The sequence below is a fragment of the Cydia strobilella genome, chromosome 24, assembly GCF_947568885.1.
Source record: "Cydia strobilella chromosome 24, ilCydStro3.1, whole genome shotgun sequence".
NCBI lineage: Eukaryota > Metazoa > Arthropoda > Insecta > Lepidoptera > Tortricidae > Cydia > Cydia strobilella.
Window position 1 is genome coordinate 381,558 of NC_086064.1, and position 24,887 is coordinate 406,444.

Here is a 24,887-nt window from a genome sequence, read left to right on the forward strand (position 1 = left end):
ACACAAACACATAAAAAAGTAAATAAATTTAGTCATTGCCTCCTGATTGTAACTTTGTCAGAAGATTTTCTTATACTAAGAACTAGTGGTTTCATGTAGAAAAAATCCACCAGTAACAACGAAAAAAGAAGTGCAAACACTCAATAGGCACACAGTAGACGAATGAATGAAATTTGAACAAACTGGATGAACGGCTAACAGATAATTTTTTACAGTGCCACGAGCTTGCAAACAGCGAGCGTGAGCTGGCGAAGGTTCGAGAGGAGGTGAGGGAGTTGGAGGGGCGGCTCAAGTGGACGCAGAGCAAACTACGCATGGAGATGGACGCCTACAAGGTACGAAACGAAGTCTAGTTTTAGACTTATCTCAAACTTTTGGATTTAAAACCCTAAAAAACGAAGCGTAAAAGTAGAGTAGTTAACGGGGACTGAAAAACCACAAAAGACCAGTAACCTAAAATAAAGGTATCAAATGAATAGGTATCCAAACTGCAAACTATAAAACAGTTACTTGGACGAGACAGTGATTTTTCCTGTTTTCGTTTATTATTATTGCCTCATGCAAAATATTATTGCCTCAAATGTGCACTGAAGTAGTCTTCTTAGATGATTAGGCACCTTTTTTTTGATTTGGTTCAAAAAACATATATGTAACAGGACAGCGCAGAGCGTGTGGAGAAGCTTACGGCACATGTGTCCGAGCTGGAGGCGGCCGCGGCCGGCGCCTGCGACTCGCACGCCGCTAAACAGATGGGTGAGTGTTTGTAGGGTACATAGAGTAACTTATACTAGAGCGGTACTGTCATAGTAAATTTTGTAACCCCAGTAAATTCACTGCCATCTGTCGACACACTTTAAAACTAAAAATGAAGATTTATAAAATTACGATAGAATGTATTTAAATATAGATAAATGATTTTTTTTTATTCGCATTAATTATTTTTATGATTTTGAGCCATGTTCTTTCACTGATATGCGTTAAAATTGTTAAATAACAAACGAAACCGTCAACGCCATCTATACGACTGTAGGCCAAAACTAGTAGCGCCCTCTGAACGAGAATCAAATTTTCTTGATTTTCGAGGCACGTTTTTTCCTTAGACTGTATCCATCTATTACGGAGTTATATCTATCTTTGGTAGGGTATAGTATGAATTTTCTCAAATGATTTTTACGCGTAAGACCCTAATCTGTTAAACAAAAGCCATTGTTTCTTTTGTGTGAGCGGTTAGCATCCCTAGAATTGTGTCAATTTTTTTTTTAATGGCTTGGATTCTGGATGCCAGGCCTTTAACCTTTTCGACGCCGTGTCAAACACAAAAGCTGTCACTCGGACGCCACGTCACCGAAGTGTCAAAACTGAAATTGAACTTTATGCACATGTACGTAGGTCTGTGGTCTGTGACCGATTAATCCGTCTTTGGCGTTGGACCTGCGGTGCCGATATATCCGTCATTGGCGTCCAAAAGGTTAAGCCAAATCTCATAGAAAAAGGGCCAAGCTATGATGGCGCCATCTATGCAAACATTTGACAGTTGCCAACCGGATTATTTTGTTTTTCAGAGTCCGAATTGAAGGAAAGTATGGCCGCTCTGATCCTGTGTCGGCACGAGCGGGAGTCATTAGAGCGGCGTCTCGCTCACACCACACAACAACTCGACAGTACCGTGAAAGAGCGAGATGTGGCTGTGGCTAGTAACACCAGTAACTTAGCTGAGGTGAGTGACAGAGACAGAGACAGTCGCTAGAGCGGCGTCTCGCTCACATCACACAACAACTCGACAGTACCGTAAAAGAGCGAGATGTGGCTGTGGCTAGTAACACCAGTAACTTAGCTGAGGTGAGTGACAGAGACAGTCGCTAGAGCGGCGTCTCGCTCACATCACACAACAACTCGACAGTACCGTGAAGGAGCGAGATGTGGCTGTGGCCAGTAACACCAGTAACTTAGCTGAGGTGAGTGACAGAGACAGAGACAGTCGCTAGAGCGGCGTCTCGCTCACACCACACAACAACTCGACAGTACCGTAAAAGAGCGAGATGTGGCTGTGGCTAGTAATACCAGTAACTTAGCTGAGGTGAGTGACAGAGACAGTCGCTAGAGCGGCGTCTCGCTCACATCACACAACAACTCGACAGTACCGTGAAGGAGCGAGATGTGGCTGTGGCTAGTAACACCAGTAACTTAGCTGAGGTGAGTGACAGAGACAGAGACAGTCGCTAGAGCGGCGTCTCGCTCATACCACACAACAACTCGACAGTATCGTGAAAGAGCGAGATGTGGCTGTGGCTAGTAACACCAGTAACTTAGCTGAGGTGAGTGACAGAGACAGAGACAGTCGCTAGAGCGGCGTCTCGCTCATACCACACAACAACTCGACAGTATCGTGAAAGAGCGAGATGTGGCTGTGGCTAGTAACACCAGTAACTTAGCTGAGGTGAGTGACAGAGACAGAGACAGTCGCTAGAGCGGCGTCTCGCTCATACCACACAACAACTCGACAGTATCGTGAAAGAGCGAGATGTGGCTGTGGCTAGTAACACCAGTAACTTAGCTGAGGTGAGTGACAGAGACAGTCGTTAGAGCGGCGTCTCGCTCACACCACACAACAACTCGACAGTACCGTGAAGGAGCGAGATGTGGCTGTGGCTAGTAACACCAGTAACTTAGCTGAGGTGAGTGACAGAGACAGTCGCTAGAGCGGCGTCTCGCTCACACCACACAACAACTCGACAGTACCGTGAAGGAGCGAGATGTGGCTGTGGCTAGTAAAACCAGTAACTTAGCTGAGGTGAGTGACAGAGACAGTCGCTAGAGCGGCGTCTCGCTCACACCACACAACAACTCGACAGTACCGTGAAGGAGCGAGATGTGGCTGTGGCTAGTAAAACCAGTAACTTAGCTGAGGTGAGTGACAGAGACAGTCGCTAGAGCGGCGTCTCGCTCACACCACACAACAACTCGACAGTACCGTGAAGGAGCGAGATGTGGCTGTGGCTAGTAACACCAGTAACTTAGCTGAGGTGAGTGACAGAGACAGAGATAGTCGCTAGAGCGGAGTCTCGCTTATATACCAGTAACTTGGGTGAGGTAAAATCATAGTTATTTTAGTAATTTAATGTTATGTGTTAAAGATATGTGAATTTAAAAATGAGTATATTGGTTCTCCGGGGAGTTGTATAATGAATATTTCAGGTCAACTCGGGACTCCCTTTTCCAGTGGTAAATTAAAAAAACCGGCCAAGTGCGAGTCGGACTCGCCCACCGAGGGTTCCGTACTTTTTAGTATTTGTTGTTATTGCGGCAACAGAAATACATCATCTGTGAAAATTTTAACTGTTTAGGTATCACAGTCACGGTTCATGAGATACAGGTTGGTAACAGACAGACGGACAGACAGACGGAGGACTCCACTCTTAGTAATAGGGCCCCTTTTTTACCCTTTGGGTACGGAACCCTTAAAGAGTATTTTGGTTCTCTGGGGACTTTTATATTTATAATGAATATTTGTGACGTTTTTAACCAAAAGGTACCACATTGTCGCTTGTCGATAAGGTTGATTTCGAATTGAAGCTATATGGAAATAGCGCCTTACTGACAAGCGACAATAAGTACCCTTTTGGTTGAAAATGGCACATTTCAGATCAGGTCAGGGACTCCTTTTTCCAGTGTTAAATTAAAAAAGGTCCCATTATGATTTGATTAAAATAAAGTAAAGGAGTAAAAAGGGACATTTTCAATATTAATACCTACAGCAAGACATACAAAACATGGCGATCGATAACAGTTGAAGGGTACACGGAAAGAACATGTCTAGTAACTTTTTTCGAAAATGAGATTTTAATCTCAAAATATAGAGCCCTCAATGAACTATTTATATTACAAATTTATTTACATACAAGATATATACAGTGGTACTACGTAAACGAAATTAATAACTAGCTTAAATCTAAAATAGGCCCTTGAGGCATTGTACCAAGGATGCTGGCGGCATTTCCCCGCTGTATCGCAATGCTGATACGTTGTGCGAGAAAGATGTGAAGATGAACTATTAGTTACAACTTCTGTTACCGCTGCAATTATAAATATAACACTACTACACGAAAATAATATGTTTAATTGCCTACGTCGTTCCTTTCAAACAGCGATAACTCTAAATGTTGTCACAGTGACTAGACATGTTCTTTCCGCGTACCCTTCAGTTAGGTTAGGGATTGAATAATGAATAATATTTCAGATCGAGAGGCTGAAAGCGCACAACGCGTGGCTGGAGGAGGAGGCGGCGGAGCTAGCGGCACTGCGCGCGCAGGCCGCGCTCGCGGACACGCTCAGCGCCCAACTGCACAGGTATGTGGCTTCCCATTACAGCACCAGTTATTCTTGGTGTCAATACACCTTTTCACCTCAGCAGCTCGAACAAGCCTTCGTCACTCCCTGGAGTGAGGAAAGTGCGACTTTCCTCACTCCAGAGAGTGAAACAATGTAGCTTTTTAATTTAGTGAAGGCCATGAACTTCATACTTTTAGTACATTATTTTTATGGTATGGTACGGTACGGTCCGGTCCGGTCCGGTCTCGTATCGTATCGAACATATTATAATACTTTTTTTTTTTCTGTTTATTCTGTGTAATTCGATATACATTTTAACCTTTAATATGTTCTCACTACTGAGGTGAAAAATTATGTGTGCAACACGAGAGCAAAGTTATTTTACATCTCGTGTTTTTGAGTCCCTCGCTACGCTCAAAATTCTACCTTAGAATCTCTCGCTTCGCTCGTGATTCAATTATAGAATCTTTCGCTTTCTCGGGACTCAAAATAAACACTCGCAAGAAAAACCAACTTTCCTCTCTTGTTGCACAAATAACTAATATTACATTCACTATGAGGGGAAAGTGGTCAGACCAGACCACGTCACACTTAACATATACATTCCGAACAGAACCTATCGCCGATTGTGTCACAATACAGTGGTCTAGCCAGCGCCTAGACCAGTTCGCCTCACTGATAAAAGTGTAGGTATCTTAAATCCCGAAACCCCCCTGCATTACTGATGGGAGATTCCCTGACCACCCGTACCCTGGAGGAGGCATGGACCGCAGAATGGGAAGCCCTCAGAGACCAAGCCAACCCCTTCTCTGCTCTACCCCTGCGAGTACCCCCAGCAGGCTTTGAGGAACCCCGTCGGGTGTGGTCCGCTCTTAACCGCCTAAGAGCAGGAGTTGGCAACTGCGGCCACCACTGGTACAAATGGGGCTGGAGCTCCTGTTCTGCCTGTAGCTGCGGGCACCCGGATCAGACCATCAACCACATCATTCTGGAATGCCCTCTTACTAAATACACAGGCCATGTAGACGATTTTAAGGTCCTGTCAGATGAAGCAGTCGCGTACCTGGGAAGGGCGAAATTCTAACTAACCATAAGTTTTGTTTTTAAATTATAATCCAGTGACATGTACATATGCCATACGATAAATAAATAAAATAAAAAAATAAGGTATCAGAAGAAAGTCCTAATCTGATAATCCTAATGTGTTACAGAAGCACAGAATAAGTAATAGTATTATCATACAGACCGGCCACGCCCCGCCCCGCCCCGACTCGAATGCCCTCGCCCCGCGACAGCAGATTGACGGCCGTTTGCCAGCCGCTTAGTACTGTGTTTAAGCAACTTACACTATGACGCACGCCGCGTGTACAGACGTGCCGTTCACACATAGAAACGCAAGTGATTTTTAGGGTTCCGTACCTCAAAAGGAAAAAACGGAACCCTTGTAGGATCACTCGTGCGTCTGTCTGTCTGTCTGTCCGTCCGTCTGTCACAGCCTATTTTCTCCGAAACTACGGGACCAATTAAGTTGAAATTTGGTATACATATGTAAGTTTGTGACCCAAAGACGGACATGTAACGCAAACAAATTAATTTTAAACATGGGGGCCACTTTTGGGGGGTAAATGAGAAAATTAAAAAATAAAGTTTTTCAGACTATATAGTGTTACATATCAAATGAAAGAGCTCATTATGAGAATCTCAAATATATTTTTTTTATAATTTAAGGATAAACAATTTAGAAGTTATTCAAGAAAATAGGCAAAAAATGACCATTCCCCCCCCTTTTATCTCCGAAACTACTGGGTCTAAAATTTTGAAAAAAATATACAAAATAGATCTTTACCTATAGATTACAGGAAAACCTATTAGAAATTGCAGTCAAGCGTGAGTCGGACTTAATTACTTAGTTTTTGATCTGACCCCTACGGGTTTTTTAAAGACATTTCACTCACGTTTCACATAAAAAATACATTGTTTAAATTGTGTAATATACGGAACCCTTGGAACGCGAGTCCGACTCGCACTTGGCCGGTTTTTGATGTATAGCGTGTCCGCCCTGTGACAGAAGGGTCCTTACTTCCTTATGCTTCAAGTGTAACAAGCATCTTTTTATCTGAAATTCCAACAGAAATTCTGATATAATGATCTTTATTGCACATGAAGCATTACATAAGGACCCTTCTCTGATGGAAAGCCACATATTGTCTATACTATCCGCAAAACTAAGTGGCGAGTTTAGTCATAAACATTAATAATCGGAATAGGGAGAGTGTAAATACCTAAACTTGGTATGACAAAGTCATAGAGTGGAGACTGCCTTGCGATATAAAAAACCGGAATTAAAGTCCCGGAAACGTACTAAGTAAATAATATTGTTATAAATACGGTAAACAACAATGCATTTGTCCAATACGATCAATAGGCGTAAAATAGCACAATACATTTTTAGGGTTCCGTACCCAAAGGGTAAAAATGGGATCCTATTTGGCTATTACTAGGACTCCGCTCTCCGTCTGTCTGTCACCAGGCTGTATCTCATGGACCGTGATAGCTAGACAGTTGAAATTTTCACAGATGATTTATTTCTGGTGCCGCTATAGAACAAATACTAAAAACAGAATATAATAAATATTTAAGTGGGGCTCCCATACAACAAACGTGATTTTTTTGGTGTTTTTTGCGTAATGGTACGAAACCCTTCGTGCGCGAGTCCAACTCGCACTTGGCCGGTTTTTCTTGTGTAGCGTTCAAAAAACCTTGAAAATTTCGGGAAAACTTCAAAACGGCTCGTTTTTTCAAGTTTCTTTTGAAAAAAACAATGTATTTTTCAATATACTTAATTAGGAATTTGAACAGGTAGGTTAAGGTTGCATGTCTAATGTGTTCGTGTATGGCATCGACACTGTCATCACTCATCAGTGGCATCATAGTGGCATGGTGTGTGACGTATTTAATTTTTCTGAATAGAACTGGAAAAAAAAAAAAAAACGAAATTTTGTCAAATTAGGATTGTTCATTTTTTTTTTATGTTCTATTCCGAAAACCATTTCGAGATATGAGGTTTTTAAACAGTTTCCGACATTTGCTGCGATATAATAATCAAGGATTGAAGATATTTCAACAAATATACTGATGACCTTAGTTTGACCTTCTCGTGAGGCTGAATATAATAAAGTCATCGTATAATAAAAGTTATCGAACCATAATAAATCTGTCACTCACGTAATGTCAAAGTTGTCATTGTCATCAATTGTCATAATTAAAAATTTCAGTTAAACCGCTAGTTTCTTACGATTTGATTTATAGTTTTTAATACCTAAACAGTAGATTTTAATTGCTTAATATATCATAAACCTTGTTCCCACTTGTGGGAATGATTCACAAAATTTAGAGTCCGCGAAGACCTACGTGAAAGACGGTGTTGTCGTGAAGTAAATGTGGAATGGAATACTTCAAGTGTTACACACAATATTGCTGTGAGGATCACGTCGATGTAAGTATAAAATTAATATTATTTTACTATGAATATTTAAAAGTCCATTTTGGTGGTCACTATTACCTATTTATTTTCTGTGATGATGTGGCCAGAATATCTAAAGACAACCCGTCTAACACAGCCTATCCCCTACTAGCTCCGTTTTACTGCTTTGAAGTTAAATTCAACAAACAGACATACATATATGTAACTTATAACCATCTTGTAAGCAATAAATAATATACATACAAGAATACATGGATGCATACATTATTCTTACTCAAAATACAACATGAAACTGAAAAGATAATTTCTAATTTCCAGGTACCTACAAGTTGCAGTTCAAGGTTCAAGCTGCTGATATCACGATCATGGCGGACAAAACTAAAGTTAATAAAGAGTTGTGAAAAATAAAACGTCTTATTTTTTACTTTTTTATTAATTTAGGAAAACCTGTTTCCCAAAAAAGTGTATACATTATATGTTCAACATGTTCTGCACGTGAGGTTGACAATGAGGGCTTTGTTTTGTAGCATTCAGTTGAAGTTGATTTAGGTTCTACTCTTTTTGAACCAGAAAATAATTGTATATATAGTTTGTTATTAAATTTATGCCCAAGCCCAGGTACTATTCTGTTACAACTTTACATTCTCCGCCTTCTCTAGTGTACATTATATACATCCAATAAAACTAAGTTATATAACTTAAGGCAGATTTGTGGAATCAGCTTTCACAAATTTAGCGTATTTTGAGATTATTGATTTAGGGATTCAAATAATACGACGATATTATTTATAGAAACGCGTTATACTAACATTAATGACAGATGACAATTACAATCAATTGACAACATAGAAGGTAGGATCCTGTAGAAGTGACAATAATAACGCTTTCTCTGCTACTCCTTCTGAAAGATACATAAGACTATCCCGTTCTGACAGTTCCCCCCACCATTCATGCCTATTCCAGATCTATACTAGATTCATGATTGACAATGACAACTACATATTTTTTAATGCTTGTTGTTGCTTGTGCTTTATCAACAGCCACGACATGTAATTTACGAGAAGTCGTATCTCATATTTTCAATAAATTATAAATATTCAACCGAGCTATAAATTACTAAATCATTCAAATTGGTATCCTAAATGAACCTATATTTTCAGAAAATAAAATAAAAATGGGGGTTAAAAAAAATGAACAATGCTAATTCCCGAAGAAAACATTTGATTTTTTTCCGGAGTTTTCATCCCTATTCTTGTATAGCATTATGTATAATGTTATGATGTGTTTGGGCAGAGAGACCGACCGCGCCGCCGCCGCGGAGGAGGCGCTCGGGCGCGAGCGCGCGCGCGCCGGCACGTGCGCGCGCCGCGAGGCCGCCGCGCTCGAGCACGCCGCCAGGCTCACGGCGCAGCATGTCGCCATACAGCAGCAGAGGCAGCACACCGACGATCAGGTACGTTTCATCAAAGATAGATATAACTCCGTAATAGATGGATACGGTCTAAGGAAAAAACGTGCCTCGAAAATCAAGAAAATTTGATTCTCGTTCAGAGGGCGCTACTAGCTTAGGCTTACTGTCATATAGATGGCGTTGACGGTTTCGTTTGTTATTTAACAATTTTAACACATATCAGTGAAAGAACATGGGTCAAAATCATAAAAATAATTAATGCAAATAAAAAAAATCATTTATCCATATTTAAATACATTTTGTCGTATTTTTATAAATATTTATTTTTAGTTTTAAAGTGTGTCGACAGATGGCAGTGAATTTACTGGGGTTACAAAATTTACTATGACAGTACCGCTCTAGTATAAGTTACTCTATGGTTTCATTTACTTTAACATTTCAAAGAAGAGAGTTTAACATCATTCACTTTGTACCTACTGTTTGTCCTCTACTTAAGACCGTATAATGTACCTAGTCTGTATGATACTGTCTGTTTTAAATTTCACAGTGTATTAGTTCGCTGTAATGCTGTGTAATTTTTTTGCATCAATAAAAAAAAAAGTAATTGAAAAAAAAGTGTGAAATCACTAGAGGCAAACAGGACATAATAGGATGGAGCGGTGTCGTAGTAAACTTTGAAGCGACAATAAATTCACTGCCATCTATCGACACACGATTAAAACTAAAAATGAAGATGTATAAAAATACCATAAAATGTATATGTATGTATAAACTCTTTATTGTACAAAACACAGAACACAAATATGGTACAGAAATAGGCAGTACAAAGGCGAACTTATCCCTTTAAGGGATTTCTTCCAGTATATATGGATAAATAATTTTTTATATGTGGATAAATGTTTTTTTTTATTTGCATTAATTATTTTTATATGATTTTGACCCATACTCTTTCACTGATATACGTTAAAATTGTTAAATAACAAACGAAACCGTCAACGCCATCTATTCGAGTAGGCCAAAGGTAGTGACGACATCTGTTCGAAAATCAAATTTTCGAGACTCGTTTTTCCATACTGTATCCATCTATTACGGATATATATTTGCTAGAGGTATATAATTTTATTGTAAACTGTTATTCATACGTGTAGCTGCTGAACGTAATCCACAGTGTATTTAATTGTGTTTGTGTTTAATTCAATTAACCATCATCCACACATCAGTTGGATTAGTTTCGGAGCGGTCTTCACACCCTTAGGTCTCTGCAGCGGAGGCCAGTCTTCAAACAACGCCGGACGAAGCGCCAGAACAATAAAATTACGTTACCGGGTTGCAGGACTTGCAGGGCGATTTAATTACATTTCTGGTGGCCCATGAGGGGAAAGAGCAAATTATTAAAATTGTTTTTAAAGTTACTTTTTCGGCAACAACTCAGAAAAAAAATACAAATTTTATATTTTCTTATCCTGAAAACCAATTATTAACCATTCAATTTATTTTGAAAATAAATTATTTTTGACCAGCGGTTGATATGGACTTATAATTGTTATATAACTTGTATAAAATACAAATTTTATATTTCTTATCTTGAAAGCCATTTATTAACCATTCAGTTTATCTTGGAAATCATTTATGTTTGACCTGTGGTTTAAATGTAGATGAAGATAATAAAAATACTAATTTTGGCCTGTGGTTAAGTATTAGCTTTAGCTCTTAGCTCCTTAAAGGAATACGTCCATTTCAAATGACCCTGTATGTGTAGATACTAGTGCGAAGTCAAAAAAAATCCTTTTGTTTCCATCAGGCCTCTGCATTAAGTGCAGATAACGCTGCGCTTCGCGAACGCATCTCAGAGCTTGAAGTTGAAGTGGTTAAACTGCAGACTTCACTCGCAGAAGAAGCAGAAAGGAGACACAAGGAGAGCCGGGTGCTCGCGAGAAAGGTAAAACGACGAATTGAGATTTTCCTCCGTTTTGAAGTTTGTTAATAATATAGTAGAACCTAGACTTATATTGACCGGGATATAGACCGTGATTACCTTTTGTATTATTTGTGAGCTCCCGATATAACACATGTAACTGCGTCGAAATATCGGGAGCTCACAAATAATACAAAAGGTAATCACGGTCTATATCCCGGTCAATATAAGTCTAGTGAAACTAACCGTGAATCATTCAAAACTCTAATAGTAGAACCTTCCTAATTTGATCGTGTTTGGTATAATTTCGTTTGTAATACGCTAATTTAACACTGTTATACTGAAATTTCTTTTTTTTTACTTAAAACGTGGAACAAAGGAAAATCAACTTTACTTTCCATTAAATTGGTTTAAATTTCAATGGCTTAAACTGAGTAATTGAGTATGCTGGGCAGGAGGAGCCTATAGACGGGATCAGGGGTCGGAAACCGGTATTTGCTCCATACAAAAATACCGGTATTATTACGTTCTTTTTCGTTCTTTTGTTTATAATTTCATTTTTAATGGTACGTTTTAATAATGCAAATTGTTTCCTAAATACATGATTCAGTCCTACGTAATGAGCATAAAAAAATTCAAAATATTGGGCTATTTCGGGGTTTTTTTAAAAATACCGGTTCCGAGCCCTGGACGGGATCGTTGTCAGGGTTCGAAATTATCCAGATAATTATAGTCTTTGATAAATATCGCGATAATTATCCCAGGTATGGATGGTAGAATTAGGAACAGTGTGATAAGGGAAAAATGTGGACTGAGCGAAGATGTAGTGACAAAAATTGAGAAAGGTATGTTGAGATGGTTTGGACACGTGGAAAGAATGAGTGAAAGGAGGCTAACAAAGAGTGTGTATAAGGGAGAGGTAGAAACGGGAGTTGGAAGGGGCAGACCTCGGCGGACTTTCTCTGATCAGATCGGGGAAATCCTGAAGAAAGGCCAGGTCAAGAGCACCCTAAACCGGCGAGCGTGTATGAGGAATGTTATGAAAGTGAAGAAAGCGAAAGAGGTATGTCAGGATCGTAGCAAGTGGAAATCCGTGGTCTCTGCCTACCCCTCCGGGAAATAGGCATGATTAAATGTATGTATGTATGTATGGATGGTGCTATATTTATTTTCTTCGAATTCTTTAGTAAATTTTAAAATATCGTCTTAGAATCTTCGTAAATTTTAGGTTATTATCACATCGATAATTATCAGGCATAAAAATCACGATAATTATCAAGATAACTATCATTGATAATTATCCATTCGAACCCTGATCGTTGTACAGCTTTATATGACAACATTTTTGGTTGGCTGGGTGACAATGAATGTGTTTTAATGGTCAACTACAACTTACATTCATACATTTTTGTTTTTTACGGTGTTTGTGTTTTCGTTTCGTTACTCAAAATTCTCAAAATTCAAATAGCCTCATTTGACGAGCGTTATAAGTATTCGGTTTTGAATTTAGATTTCTGTCATCCATTGATTCAGCCATCATCGTCCATACCACTCACATCTCATTAATCCATTTTTCCTTCACAGCAAAATTTTCAGCCGAGTTCCTGTTTTATACCTATTCCTTTTCCCTTTATGCGGAAGACAGATATCTACAACCATCCGTTTAATTATTCAGTTGAAAAAGTGCTTTTATAAATTTTAATGAAAATTGTCGTAATTTTATACACCGTGATAAATGTGACCCTAATTACCGAACCGAACCGAACCGAAATATTTCTTGTATAAGTGCTAAATTACACGTGTAACGCAGAAGAAGTTGTTTTACTGCAAATTGGCATTTTACATCAAGAAAATAAATAAAATGTTTGTTCAGGTGGCGGAGTTGCAGGAGGAGGCGGCGGAGGCGGCCAAACAGCTGGAGTGGGAGAAGGGCGAGAACGGCGTGTTGAAAAAGAAACACGCCAGCCAGGTCAAGGTAGGCATACTTAACGTTAACATAGAGTAACATGGAGACTATATAAAGGAGCCAAATCTCTATGTATGAAAAGTGTCCAGCAAAAAACAGTAATAAGGCGGCGCCACCATACACCGAAATACTACCAAAAACAACCTACGTAATTTGGTCAGGTTATTTGTTGCCTTATATGGTTCATGTTATACTCATGTCCCAGAGCCTAACTAGCGCCACCGGAGAGATTAGGAACTATTATTTAAAGCTGAAAGCGGTCACTTTTGCAACAATTCTGCCATAAGAGATTGGCATCCTTTCTATACCATCCATATAGAGTAACTTATACTGGAGCGGTACTGTCATAGTAAATTTTGTAACCACAGTAAATTCACTGCCATCTGTCGACACACTTTAAAACTAAAAATGAAGATTTATAAAAATACGATAAAATGTATTTAAATATGGATAAATGATATTTTTTTTATTTGCATTAATTATATTTATGATTTTGACCCATGTTCTTTTACTGATATGCGTTAAAATTGTTAAATAACAAACGAAACCGTCAACGCCATCTATACGACAGTAGGCCAAAGCTAGTAGCGCCCTGTGAACGAGAATCAAATTTTCTTGATTTTCGAGGCACGTTTTTTCCTTAGACTGTATCCATCTATTACGGAGTTATATCTATCTTTGACGTTAACCTACTTTGATAGGAACTAGGAATCCATCTTATATAAAACTAAACTGGTTTACTTATGTGACGTTTTGAACTATTTGAACTATTTCAGGAGCTGAACCGCGAGCTGGCGCGCGCGTTGAAGCGCGTGGAGGCGCTGGAGGCCAAGCGGCCGCCCACGCAGCCCTACACACGCACCGGTAAGAGCGTTTTCACATTGTCCAATCCGATATAGGATGTAGGATCCAGGGATGTTGCGAATATTCGCATCCGCATCACCTATTAAAAATAGTCTCGTTTTTTTTTTAAATAAAAGTTACTAAAGTGTAATATTTGACGTTTTTTATGTGCCTAATCTCGACATCCGCGTCCGCGGATGTGAGCCTTTAAAAATCCGCATCCGCACAGTTATTTGTTCTTTGATACTTTTAACTGTACCTATGATAGTTAAATTAGCTCCATGCATGAATTTATTTTTATTTTTGGATTCATAATTTATATCATTGGAACACCGGAAATGATAAAAATACTTTTGTAAACCCATTATTTTATTAAAAAATATTTAAAATGTTGAAAATTTTTGAGCGGTTGAAACGCTCATAATTTTTGGCGCGAATTCGACAGAGCGTGATGACGTCACACGTTGGGCGGCCCAACTGACGTTTGCTACTAATGACACTAATCTGTCGAACGCGTGACGTCACGTGGCGTTTCGAGCGTTTCGCTCACTAGCTTTTCGCGGGCAAATTTTTTTTCTTTTCATTTATAATTTTAAGTAATTAAATGGCAATTTAAAAACGGAAATGCATTTGTAACATGATATAACGGTAACAAACATCCGAATAAAACATATTTCGTTCAAATATAAACTTCATGCATGAGGCTAATTAACTTGTAACATTTCCGCTGAATTGTAAAACATGATGTGTACACTTGTTTTGGATCTCGTGCTAGTTCTTAAGCCATAATGTGAATTGTATGTTTCTCATGATAGATAGATATATTTATTTCTAATTGGAAATTACATGTTATTTTAACTTATTTTACTATCACAAATTCACAAAAAGATCGTCAAATGTAAACAAAAATAATAATAAGCAACAAAACAAAAAATAAGATAATCATACAAACCATAGAGTAACTTATACTAGAGCGGTACAGTTACTGTCATAGTAAATTTTGTAACCCCAGTAAATTCACTGCCATCTGTCGACACACTTTAAAACTAAAAATGAAGATTTATAAAAATACGATAAAATGTATTTAAATATGGATAAATGATTTTTTTTATTTGCATTAATTATTTTTTTGATTTTTACCCATGTTCTTTCACTGATATGCGTTAAAATTGTTAAATAACAAACGAAACCGTCAACGCCATCTATACGACAGTAGGCCAAAGCTAGTAGCGCCCTCTGAACGAGAATCAAATTTTCTTGATTTTTCGAGGCACGTTTTTTCCTTAGACTGTATCCATCTATTACGGAGTTATATCTATCTTAGTACAAACCAATATTGTACGATATCTGTTTAAAATGTGTTGTTAATAAAGTAAAATAAAATAAATAAACAAGTAATAATTGTTGTGTCAGGGTCGGTGACGTCGCTGAGCAGCGGCGAGAGCGCCACGCACGAGGACAGCGGCCGCTTCAACGGACACATAGAGGGGACGGTGCCGGACGTACAGGTACATACTAGGAAACTTATACACTCTGTATATAATATATAGGGTGGAAATAAATTTTGGGTCAGTGAGGGCAGCTACCAGATCCCGTGTTGCTAGGCGAAAATGGTCTTAGAAGACCTTCCTTCCCTAGAAAAAACATACAGGGTGGGAGGAAACGGTCATTTTTGACAAACTTTTTTTTGATGCCAATCGATCCCATTCCTGTCCAGGATCAAAAGCTTGTATGGGACCAAAAAGAAATTTCCGGCTAGAAAAACCATAAATCTAGAAAAACTTTCCCCATACAATTTGTATGAAAATGAAAAGTTTTTTACATGTTTTTTTTTATGCCAATCGATTTCATTTCTATCCAGTATCTATAGTTTCCTTGGGGTCAACTTTCGGTAATGTACAAAAAAGCCAGAAATTAAAGAAAACTGTTTTCATACATTTACTATGGAGAAAAAGTGAACTTTGGTGACTGCCCCGGGCGCCATATCCTCTAGCTACGCCCCTGCTGTCGAGTCAAAAATGTAGCATAGAATGACTCACACAGCTGAGGCCACCCACCGCGAATCAATTTAATAAATTAATTATGAAATAAAACTATGAAAACGGATTATATCGCGTATATTGAATTTATAATACATCCCGACGTTTCGAACTCTTTACAGCGTTCGTGGTCAACGGGTGACCACGAACGCTGTAAAGAGTTCGAAACGTCGGGATGTATTATAAATTCAATATACGCGATATAATCCGTTTTCATAGTTTTATTTCATGAGTAACTATCGCGGTAACCGAAGACAATATAATAAATTAATTGTTCATTTTCCAAATGTAATATACCATGTAATCCGATATTGCAAGCATTAAAATAATGTTACATTTTCCGCAACCTTGGACCAAAGATAGATATAACTCCGTAATAGATGGATACAGTCTAAGGAAAAAACGTGCCTCGAAAATCACGAAAATTTGATTCTCGATCAGATGGCGCCACTAGTTTTGGCCAACTCTCGTATAGAGGGCATTGACTGTTACGTTTGTTATTTATAATTTTAACGCATACCAGTGAAAGAACATGGGTCAAAATCATATAAAAATAATTAATACAAATAAAAAAATCATTTATCCATATTAAAATACATTTTAACGTATTTTTATAAATCTTCTTTTTTAGTTTTAAAGTATGTCGATAGATGGCAGTGAATTTACAGTGGTTACAAAATTTACTATGACAGTACCGCTCTATCTTATTATATCCTCATTGCTTGGACTTAGACCTAGTGTAGAGAACAAAGAAAATGTTTTCCTGTATAAACCCGCACATGTTATTACATTAAACAATTAATATCCGACCGTTGCGTGTATCACTTATAGGGGTATAATTACAACACCCGTAACGCCAAGACACTTGTAGTGACCGCGGGCCAGGAACAGATTTCCATGACCAATCGCCTCCCGGTCGAAAACTCGTATAGTAGTTAACGGCTATGTATGATGAACTCTCGTGAACGTCAGCTGCCGCTCCGTTGGTGGGTTGAGGAATGGCAGCAAATAAAGTCTGTAAAAAAAATTTTGTCAACGCCTCCCGCTTGATACTTTGTCAGATTATAGTTTAGATGCTATTTTGAATAAACAAAATCGCCAGCCGATTGTATCGCTGTGGAAAGACCGTCAGCTGGTCACATGAACATGTAAAAAAGAAAATTCTTTTCAGTCATCGGCGTCATCGCCTCCCGTTTGATACTTTGTCAGATGATAGTTTAGATGCTATTGTTAATAAAACAAATCGTCAGCCGGTTGTATCGCGGTGGAAAAACCGTGTTACGCGTCTCGGTGGCTGCCATTCCTCAACCCACCAACGGAGCGGCAGCTGACGTTCACGAGGGTTCATCATACATAGCCGTTAACCGCTATACGAGTTTTCGACCGGGAGGCGATGACTGACGAAATTGGCGCCTGGCTCGCGGTCTATAGGAATTAGTAGGAAAATAAAAAATCTAATAAATTAACTTACGTAATGGGACCTACTGTCTATAATAATCTGCCACAAAACAATTATCGACGCACCAAGTTCGTGCAGCTTTAAGCATCGCTTAAAAAAGTGGCTCGTCGAACGCTCGTTCTACACCTATGGGGAATTCGTTGCACACAAGGTCAGTGCCTAGCATTGTAGTCAAGAAAAAAAAAACTATAATTATAATAAATGCATAGAGTAACTTATACTAGAGCGGTACTGTCATAGTAAATTTTGTAACCCCAGTAAATTCACTGCCATCTGTCGACACACTTTAAAACTAAAAATAAATATTTATAAAAATACGATAAAATGTATTTAGATATGGATAAATGATTTTTTTTATTTGCTTTAATTATTTTAATGGTTTTGACCCATGTTCTTTCACTGATATGCGTTAAAATTGTTAAATAACAAACGAAACCGTCAACGCCATCTATACGACAGTTGGCCAAAGCTAGTAGCGCCCTCTGAACGAGAATCAAATTTTCTTGATTTTTGAGGCACGTTTTTTCCTTAGACTGTATCCATCTATTACGGAGTTATATCTATCTTTGAATAAATGTAATATAATTTTTTTTTGTGACATGTGAATTGACTTTTGTTTTTGATATTAATTTCTAATTTCGATCTTGATTTACTTTATTTTATTATTTAATTTTGTTACACCTAATTGTATATTTATTGTTTAGATATTAATTTTAAGTTTTATCTCAATTTATATTTTAACTGTATTGTAATTTTAAGTTTTTTGACAAATTGGTTTTATGAATAAAATGATTATGATTATAAGTCACCCGCCGCTACCTACCGGGACCCCACACTTAAAAAATCAAAAAACATTGAAAGAAGCGGTTACGTTTGCTGACGCTAACTGCCATCTATTTTATCTGTCACATTTGCAACTTCAAAATATGGTAGATAGATAGATAGATAGATAAACTGTTTATTTGTTTGCCACAATACACACAAAATATTCAAATACAGAAATGACATAGGTACACAGAACAATCCAGAAAATAAATAAAAATTACAACAACAAATAAGTCACATCGATTTTTACATAATATGTAGAGGAAAAGGAAAAAATACATAAAAATACTATTTTATACAAATAAAATATGCAGTTTACTTAGGGTATATAACGTTTAATTTGTTTTTCTTGAATCTAAAGGACGTAGTAAGTTTATTTATGTATGAAATAAAACTATAAAAACTGATTATATCGCGTATATTCAATTTATGATAAATCCCGACGTTTCGAACCCTTTACAGCGTTCCTGGTCAACGGGTGATAGATTTAGATTTAGATATTTATTCTCATAATATAAAATTACAATATAAATTATCTTAGACTAATCTACACGAATTTATATTATGATCGTCAGTACATACAATCTACATTATTTGATAAATTCAAAAATACAATTTAATTACATAATATACATTACATTATCAAATAAATTTAAAATTACAATTTAAAAATGTCTGAGTAAGTAATCATAATTTTATCCACTTATGTCAAAAACAAAAATTCTTGAGTAACTAGTTACGAGTATCTCCTAATGTTCGTCGAGTTCTAAGTAAAAACTAGATACAAATTATAATACAAAACAATTTATGAAAAACATGTCAGTTTAAGAAATTAATTTACAATGTCGAATGTCGAGGTCATAAACTCATTTACTGAATAAAGTGGTTTTTCCAATAAAAGGACTCAGTTGACGCTCAAATGTTTCGTCAGATGTTTCTGTACGTAGTTCAGCGGGTAGACGCTCGGCTCGTAGTATGTCGGACCGATTACTCTCGGGTTTTTGCATGAAAGCGCCATCGACAATAAGGTCCCTTTACATAGAAAATGCCACATTTTATTTATGTATTTTTTATTTCATGCTTTCAAGGAGTCTCCCCCGTCCACTACGGTAATGGCCTTTAAAACAATTTTTTTTCTTTTTGCAGATTAAAAATCCGAATATGCTCAATAAAATACTGAATAAGGTGTTGTGACACATATTTTAGTTTAATTTTCTTTACAAATCTTGATACTTGTTTTATTTGTTAGTTTAATAAATAGTGTAATTTCAATTTTGATAATTTTGTAACTAGCATAGCTAGTTACTAAATTGTGACGTATTTAACTTAAAGGTACCACATTGTCGCTTGTCGATAAGGTTGATTTCTAATTAAAGCTATATGGAAATAGCGACTTATTGACAAGCGACAATAACCTTTTTGAAAATGGCACAATTATCCTCTGGAGGCTATCCTTCAAAAGTCCTGCGTACAAATATTTATACATATTCCACAATCTGTTTTAAACTTTGTTGTTTAACTTACACCATCCCACTAACCCGGGGTTAACCGGTTAAACCTGGAGTTACCAGTACAATTCGACACTGGGCTAACGGTTTAACCGGTTAATCCCGGGTTAGTGGTATGGTGCAAGTGGTGTTAAGGGTTCCAAATTCAAAAATAAAACAACTGCTTTTGGGTCTCAGAAGGTCACGTAGTTTGTCATGAGAAGGAGAAAATAAAATCCCATCAAAAATACATGTAAAAAGACGCAAGTCTCGCAACGCAGTTCTTCTACCACAGAATAAGTAATAGTATTATCATACAGAACGGCCACGCCTCGCCCCGCCCCGACTCGAGTGACCTCGCCCCGCGACAGAAATCTGGCGGACTTCTGGCGTACTCTCAGTACTATTTTTTCAACACACTTGCTCAAAACGACGTTTTTATTCCACCGATTTTTGGCTCATAATCCTAGATATTAAACACGCGTGCTCTTTCAGTGTATTATTCCACTCGTGGTTTTACATTATATTATCCGACTGAGTTAAGAAGGTAACTGATTGCTAATAATATGCATGGAAAGGGAGCCTTCTTTAATTGGTCGGACTGGCGGTACGAGTATGACAAATGAAACACACAATACTAACTGTTTTAACTATTTTAATTTTGATTAATATGAAAGTTTCTTTTTTTTTTCTCGCACACTTGTATCAACATTATGATACAAGTGTGCTAAGTTGGTCATTACACACGAGGCGAAATATCGAATAGTGCGCGCGAGCTGTAAGCGAGCGCGCAATAAGAAAGCCGATGTGTGTAATGACCAATGCACACGCGTTTCATACGACGTTTTTCAACACACTTGCGAGAAAAAAAAAACTTTTATATTAATTAGTATTGTGTGTTTCATCTGTCATACTCGTACTGCCGGCCGGCCCTCGCCTGCGGGCGCGCCGGTGTCCGCCAGTCTGACCAATTAAAGAAGGCTCCCTTTCCATGCATATTATTAGCAATCAGTTACCTTCTTAACTCAGTCGGATAATATAATGTAAAACCACGAGTGGAATAATACACTGAAAGAGCACGCGTGTTTAATATCTAGGATTATGAGCCAAAAATCGGTGGAATAAAAACGTCGTTTTGAGCAAGTGTGTTGAAAATTAATTAATATGAATGTTATTTGATAGGTGCGAGAACCAGACCGGCAGGCGTTGGTGGAGCGCATCGTATCTCTGCAACGTGCGGCCGCGAGACGCGCCGAGCGCTGCGAGTTCCTTGAGGAGCACGCGAGGCAGCTGACGGACGAGCTGCGGGGGAAGGTACTGACACTTTTAATGTGATGTGGACCCTATGTCAGTGCGGTAAGGTTCAGAACAGACCGGCAAGCGTATAGTATCTCTACAGCGAGCGCTGCGAGTTCCTTGAGGAGCACGCGAGGCAGCTGACGGACGAGCTGCGGGGGAAGGTACTGACACTTTTAATGTGATGTGGACCCTATGTCAGTGCGGTAAGGTTCAGAACAGACCGGCAAGCGTATAGTATCTCTACAGCGAGCGCTGCGAGTTCCTTGAGGAGCACGCGAGGCAGCTGACGGACGAGCTGCGGGGGAAGGTACTGACACTTTTAATGTGATGTGGACCCTATGTCAGTGCGGTAAGGTTCAGAACAGACCGGCAAGCGTATAGTATCTCTACAGCGAGCGCTGCGAGTTCCTTGAGGAGCACGCGAGGCAGCTGACGGACGAGCTGCGGGGGAAGGTACTGACACTTTTAATGTGATGTGGACCCTATGTCAGTGCGGTAAGGTTCAGAACAGACCGGCAAGCGTATAGTATCTCTACAGCGAGCGCTGCGAGTTCCTTGAGGAGCACGCGAGGCAGCTGACGGACGAGCTGCGGGGGAAGGTACTGACACTTTTAATGTGATGTGGACCCTATGTCAGTGCGGTAAGGTTCAGAACAGACCGGCAAGCGTATAGTATCTCTACAGCGAGCGCTGCGAGTTCCTTGAGGAGCACGCGAGGCAGCTGACGGACGAGCTGCGGGGGAAGGTACTGACACTTTTAATGTGATGTGGACCCTATGTCAGTGCGGTAAGGTTCAGAACAGACCGGCAAGCGTATAGTATCTCTACAGCGAGCGCTGCGAGTTCCTTGAGGAGCACGCGAGGCAGCTGACGGACGAGCTGCGGGGGAAGGTACTGACACTTTTAATGTGATGTGGACCCTATGTCAGTGCGGTAAGGTTCAGAACAGACCGGCAAGCGTATAGTATCTCTACAGCGAGCGCTGCGAGTTCCTTGAGGAGCACGCGAGGCAGCTGACGGACGAGCTGCGGGGGAAGGTACTGACACTTTTAATGTGATGTGGACCCTATGTCAGTGCGGTAAGGTTCAGAACAGACCGGCAAGCGTATAGTATCTCTACAGCGAGCGCTGCGAGTTCCTTGAGGAGCACGCGAGGCAGCTGACGGACGAGCTGCGGGGGAAGGTACTGACACTTTTAATGTGATGTGGACCCTATGTCAGTGCGGTAAGGTTCAGAACAGACCGGCAAGCGTATAGTATCTCTACAGCGAGCGCTGCGAGTTCCTTGAGGAGCACGCGAGGCAGCTGACGGACGAGCTGCGGGGGAAGGTACTGACACTTTTAATGTGATGTGGACCCTATGTCAGTGCGGTAAGGTTCAGAACAGACCGGCAAGCGTATAGTATCTCTACAGCGAGCGCTGCGAGTTCCTTGAGGAGCACGCGAGGCAGCTGACGGACGAGCTGCGGGGGAAGGTACTGACACTTTTAATGTGATGTGGACCCTATGTCAGTGCGGTAAGATTCAGAACAGACCGGCAAGCGTATAGTATCTCTACAGCGAGCGCTGCGAGTTCCTTGAGGAGCACGCGAGGCAGCTGACGGACGAGCTGCGGGGGAAGGTACTGACACTTTTAATGTGATGTGGACCCTATGTCAGTGCGGTAAGGTTCAGAACAGACCGGCAAGCGTATAGTATCTCTACAGCGAGCGCTGCGAGTTCCTTGAGGAGCACGCGAGGCAGCTGACGGACGAGCTGCGGGGGAAGGTACTGACACTTTTAATGTGATGTGGACCCTATGTCAGTGCGGTAAGATTCAGAACAGACCGGCAAGCGTATAGTATCTCTACAGCGAGCGCTGCGAGTTCCTTGAGGAGCACGCGAGGCAGCTGACGGACGAGCTGCGGGGGAAGGTACTGACACTTTTAATGTGATGTGGACCCTATGTCAGTGCGGTAAGGTTCAGAACAGACCGGCAAGCGTATAGTATCTCTACAGCGAGCGCTGCGAGTTCCTTGAGGAGCACGCGAGGCAGCTGACGGACGAGCTGCGGGGGAAGGTACTGACACTTTTAATGTGATGTGGACCCTATGTCAGTGCGGTAAGATTCAGAACAGACCGGCAAGCGTATAGTATCTCTACAGCGAGCGCTGCGAGTTCCTTGAGGAGCACGCGAGGCAGCTGACGGACGAGCTGCGGGGGAAGGTACTGACACTTTTAATGTGATGTGGACCCTATGTCAGTGCGGTAAGGTTCAGAACAGACCGGCAAGCGTATAGTATCTCTACAGCGAGCGCTGCGAGTTCCTTGAGGAGCACGCGAGGCAGCTGACGGACGAGCTGCGGGGGAAGGTACTGACACTTTTAATGTGATGTGGACCCTATGTCAGTGCGGTAAGATTCAGAACAGACCGGCAAGCGTATAGTATCTCTACAGCGAGCGCTGCGAGTTCCTTGAGGAGCACGCGAGGCAGCTGACGGACGAGCTGCGGGGGAAGGTACTGACACTTTTAATGTGATGTGGACCCTATGTCAGTGCGGTAAGATTCAGAACAGACCGGCAAGCGTATAGTATCTCTACAGCGAGCGCTGCGAGTTCCTTGAGGAGCACGCGAGGCAGCTGACGGACGAGCTGCGGGGGAAGGTACTGACACTTTTAATGTGATGTGGACCCTATGTCAGTGCGGTAAGATTCAGAACAGACCGGCAAGCGTATAGTATCTCTACAGCGAGCGCTGCGAGTTCCTTGAGGAGCACGCGAGGCAGCTGACGGACGAGCTGCGGGGGAAGGTACTGACACTTTTAATGTGATGTGGACCCTATGTCAGTGCGGTAAGATTCAGAACAGACCGGCAAGCGTATAGTATCTCTACAGCGAGCGCTGCGAGTTCCTTGAGGAGCACGCGAGGCAGCTGACGGACGAGCTGCGGGGGAAGGTACTGACACTTTTAATGTGATGTGGACCCTATGTCAGTGCGGTAAGATTCAGAACAGACCGGCAAGCGTATAGTATCTCTACAGCGAGCGCTGCGAGTTCCTTGAGGAGCACGCGAGGCAGCTGACGGACGAGCTGCGGGGGAAGGTACTGACACTTTTAATGTGATGTGGACCCTATGTCAGTGCGGTAAGGTTCAGAACAGACCGGCAAGCGTATAGTATCTCTACAGCGAGCGCTGCGAGTTCCTTGAGGAGCACGCGAGGCAGCTGACGGACGAGCTGCGGGGGAAGGTACTGACACTTTTAATGTGATGTGGACCCTATGTCAGTGCGGTAAGATTCAGAACAGACCGGCAAGCGTATAGTATCTCTACAGCGAGCGCTGCGAGTTCCTTGAGGAGCACGCGAGGCAGCTGACGGACGAGCTGCGGGGGAAGGTACTGACACTTTTAATGTGATGTGGACCCTATGTCAGTGCGGTAAGATTCAGAACAGACCGGCAAGCGTATAGTATCTCTACAGCGAGCGCTGCGAGTTCCTTGAGGAGCACGCGAGGCAGCTGACGGACGAGCTGCGGGGGAAGGTACTGACACTTTTAATGTGATGTGGACCCTATGTCAGTGCGGTAAGATTCAGAACAGACCGGCAAGCGTATAGTATCTCTACAGCGAGCGCTGCGAGTTCCTTGAGGAGCACGCGAGGCAGCTGACGGACGAGCTGCGGGGGAAGGTACTGACACTTTTAATGTGATGTGGACCCTATGTCAGTGCGGTAAGATTCAGAACAGACCGGCAAGCGTATAGTATCTCTACAGCGAGCGCTGCGAGTTCCTTGAGGAGCACGCGAGGCAGCTGACGGACGAGCTGCGGGGGAAGGTACTGACACTTTTAATGT

The 24,887-nt window shown here is 40.6% G+C and overlaps 1 protein-coding gene across 1 annotated transcript in view; it reads left to right on the forward strand.

Moving 5' to 3' along the window:
- Positions 1–24,887, forward strand: part of LOC134752387 (coiled-coil domain-containing protein 186) — a 47,699-nt gene that overhangs the window by 2,296 nt on the left and 20,516 nt on the right. The window contains exons 3-13 of the mRNA XM_063688095.1: positions 216–335; positions 657–753; positions 1,563–1,717; positions 4,238–4,347; positions 9,107–9,266; positions 11,026–11,163; positions 13,013–13,114; positions 13,882–13,969; positions 15,362–15,456; positions 19,418–19,456; positions 20,941–21,072. Coding sequence (XP_063544165.1) covers positions 216–335; positions 657–753; positions 1,563–1,717; positions 4,238–4,347; positions 9,107–9,266; positions 11,026–11,163; positions 13,013–13,114; positions 13,882–13,969; positions 15,362–15,456; positions 19,418–19,456; positions 20,941–21,072 — 1,236 coding nt within the window. The remainder of the gene's footprint in view (positions 1–215; positions 336–656; positions 754–1,562; positions 1,718–4,237; positions 4,348–9,106; positions 9,267–11,025; positions 11,164–13,012; positions 13,115–13,881; positions 13,970–15,361; positions 15,457–19,417; positions 19,457–20,940; positions 21,073–24,887) is intronic.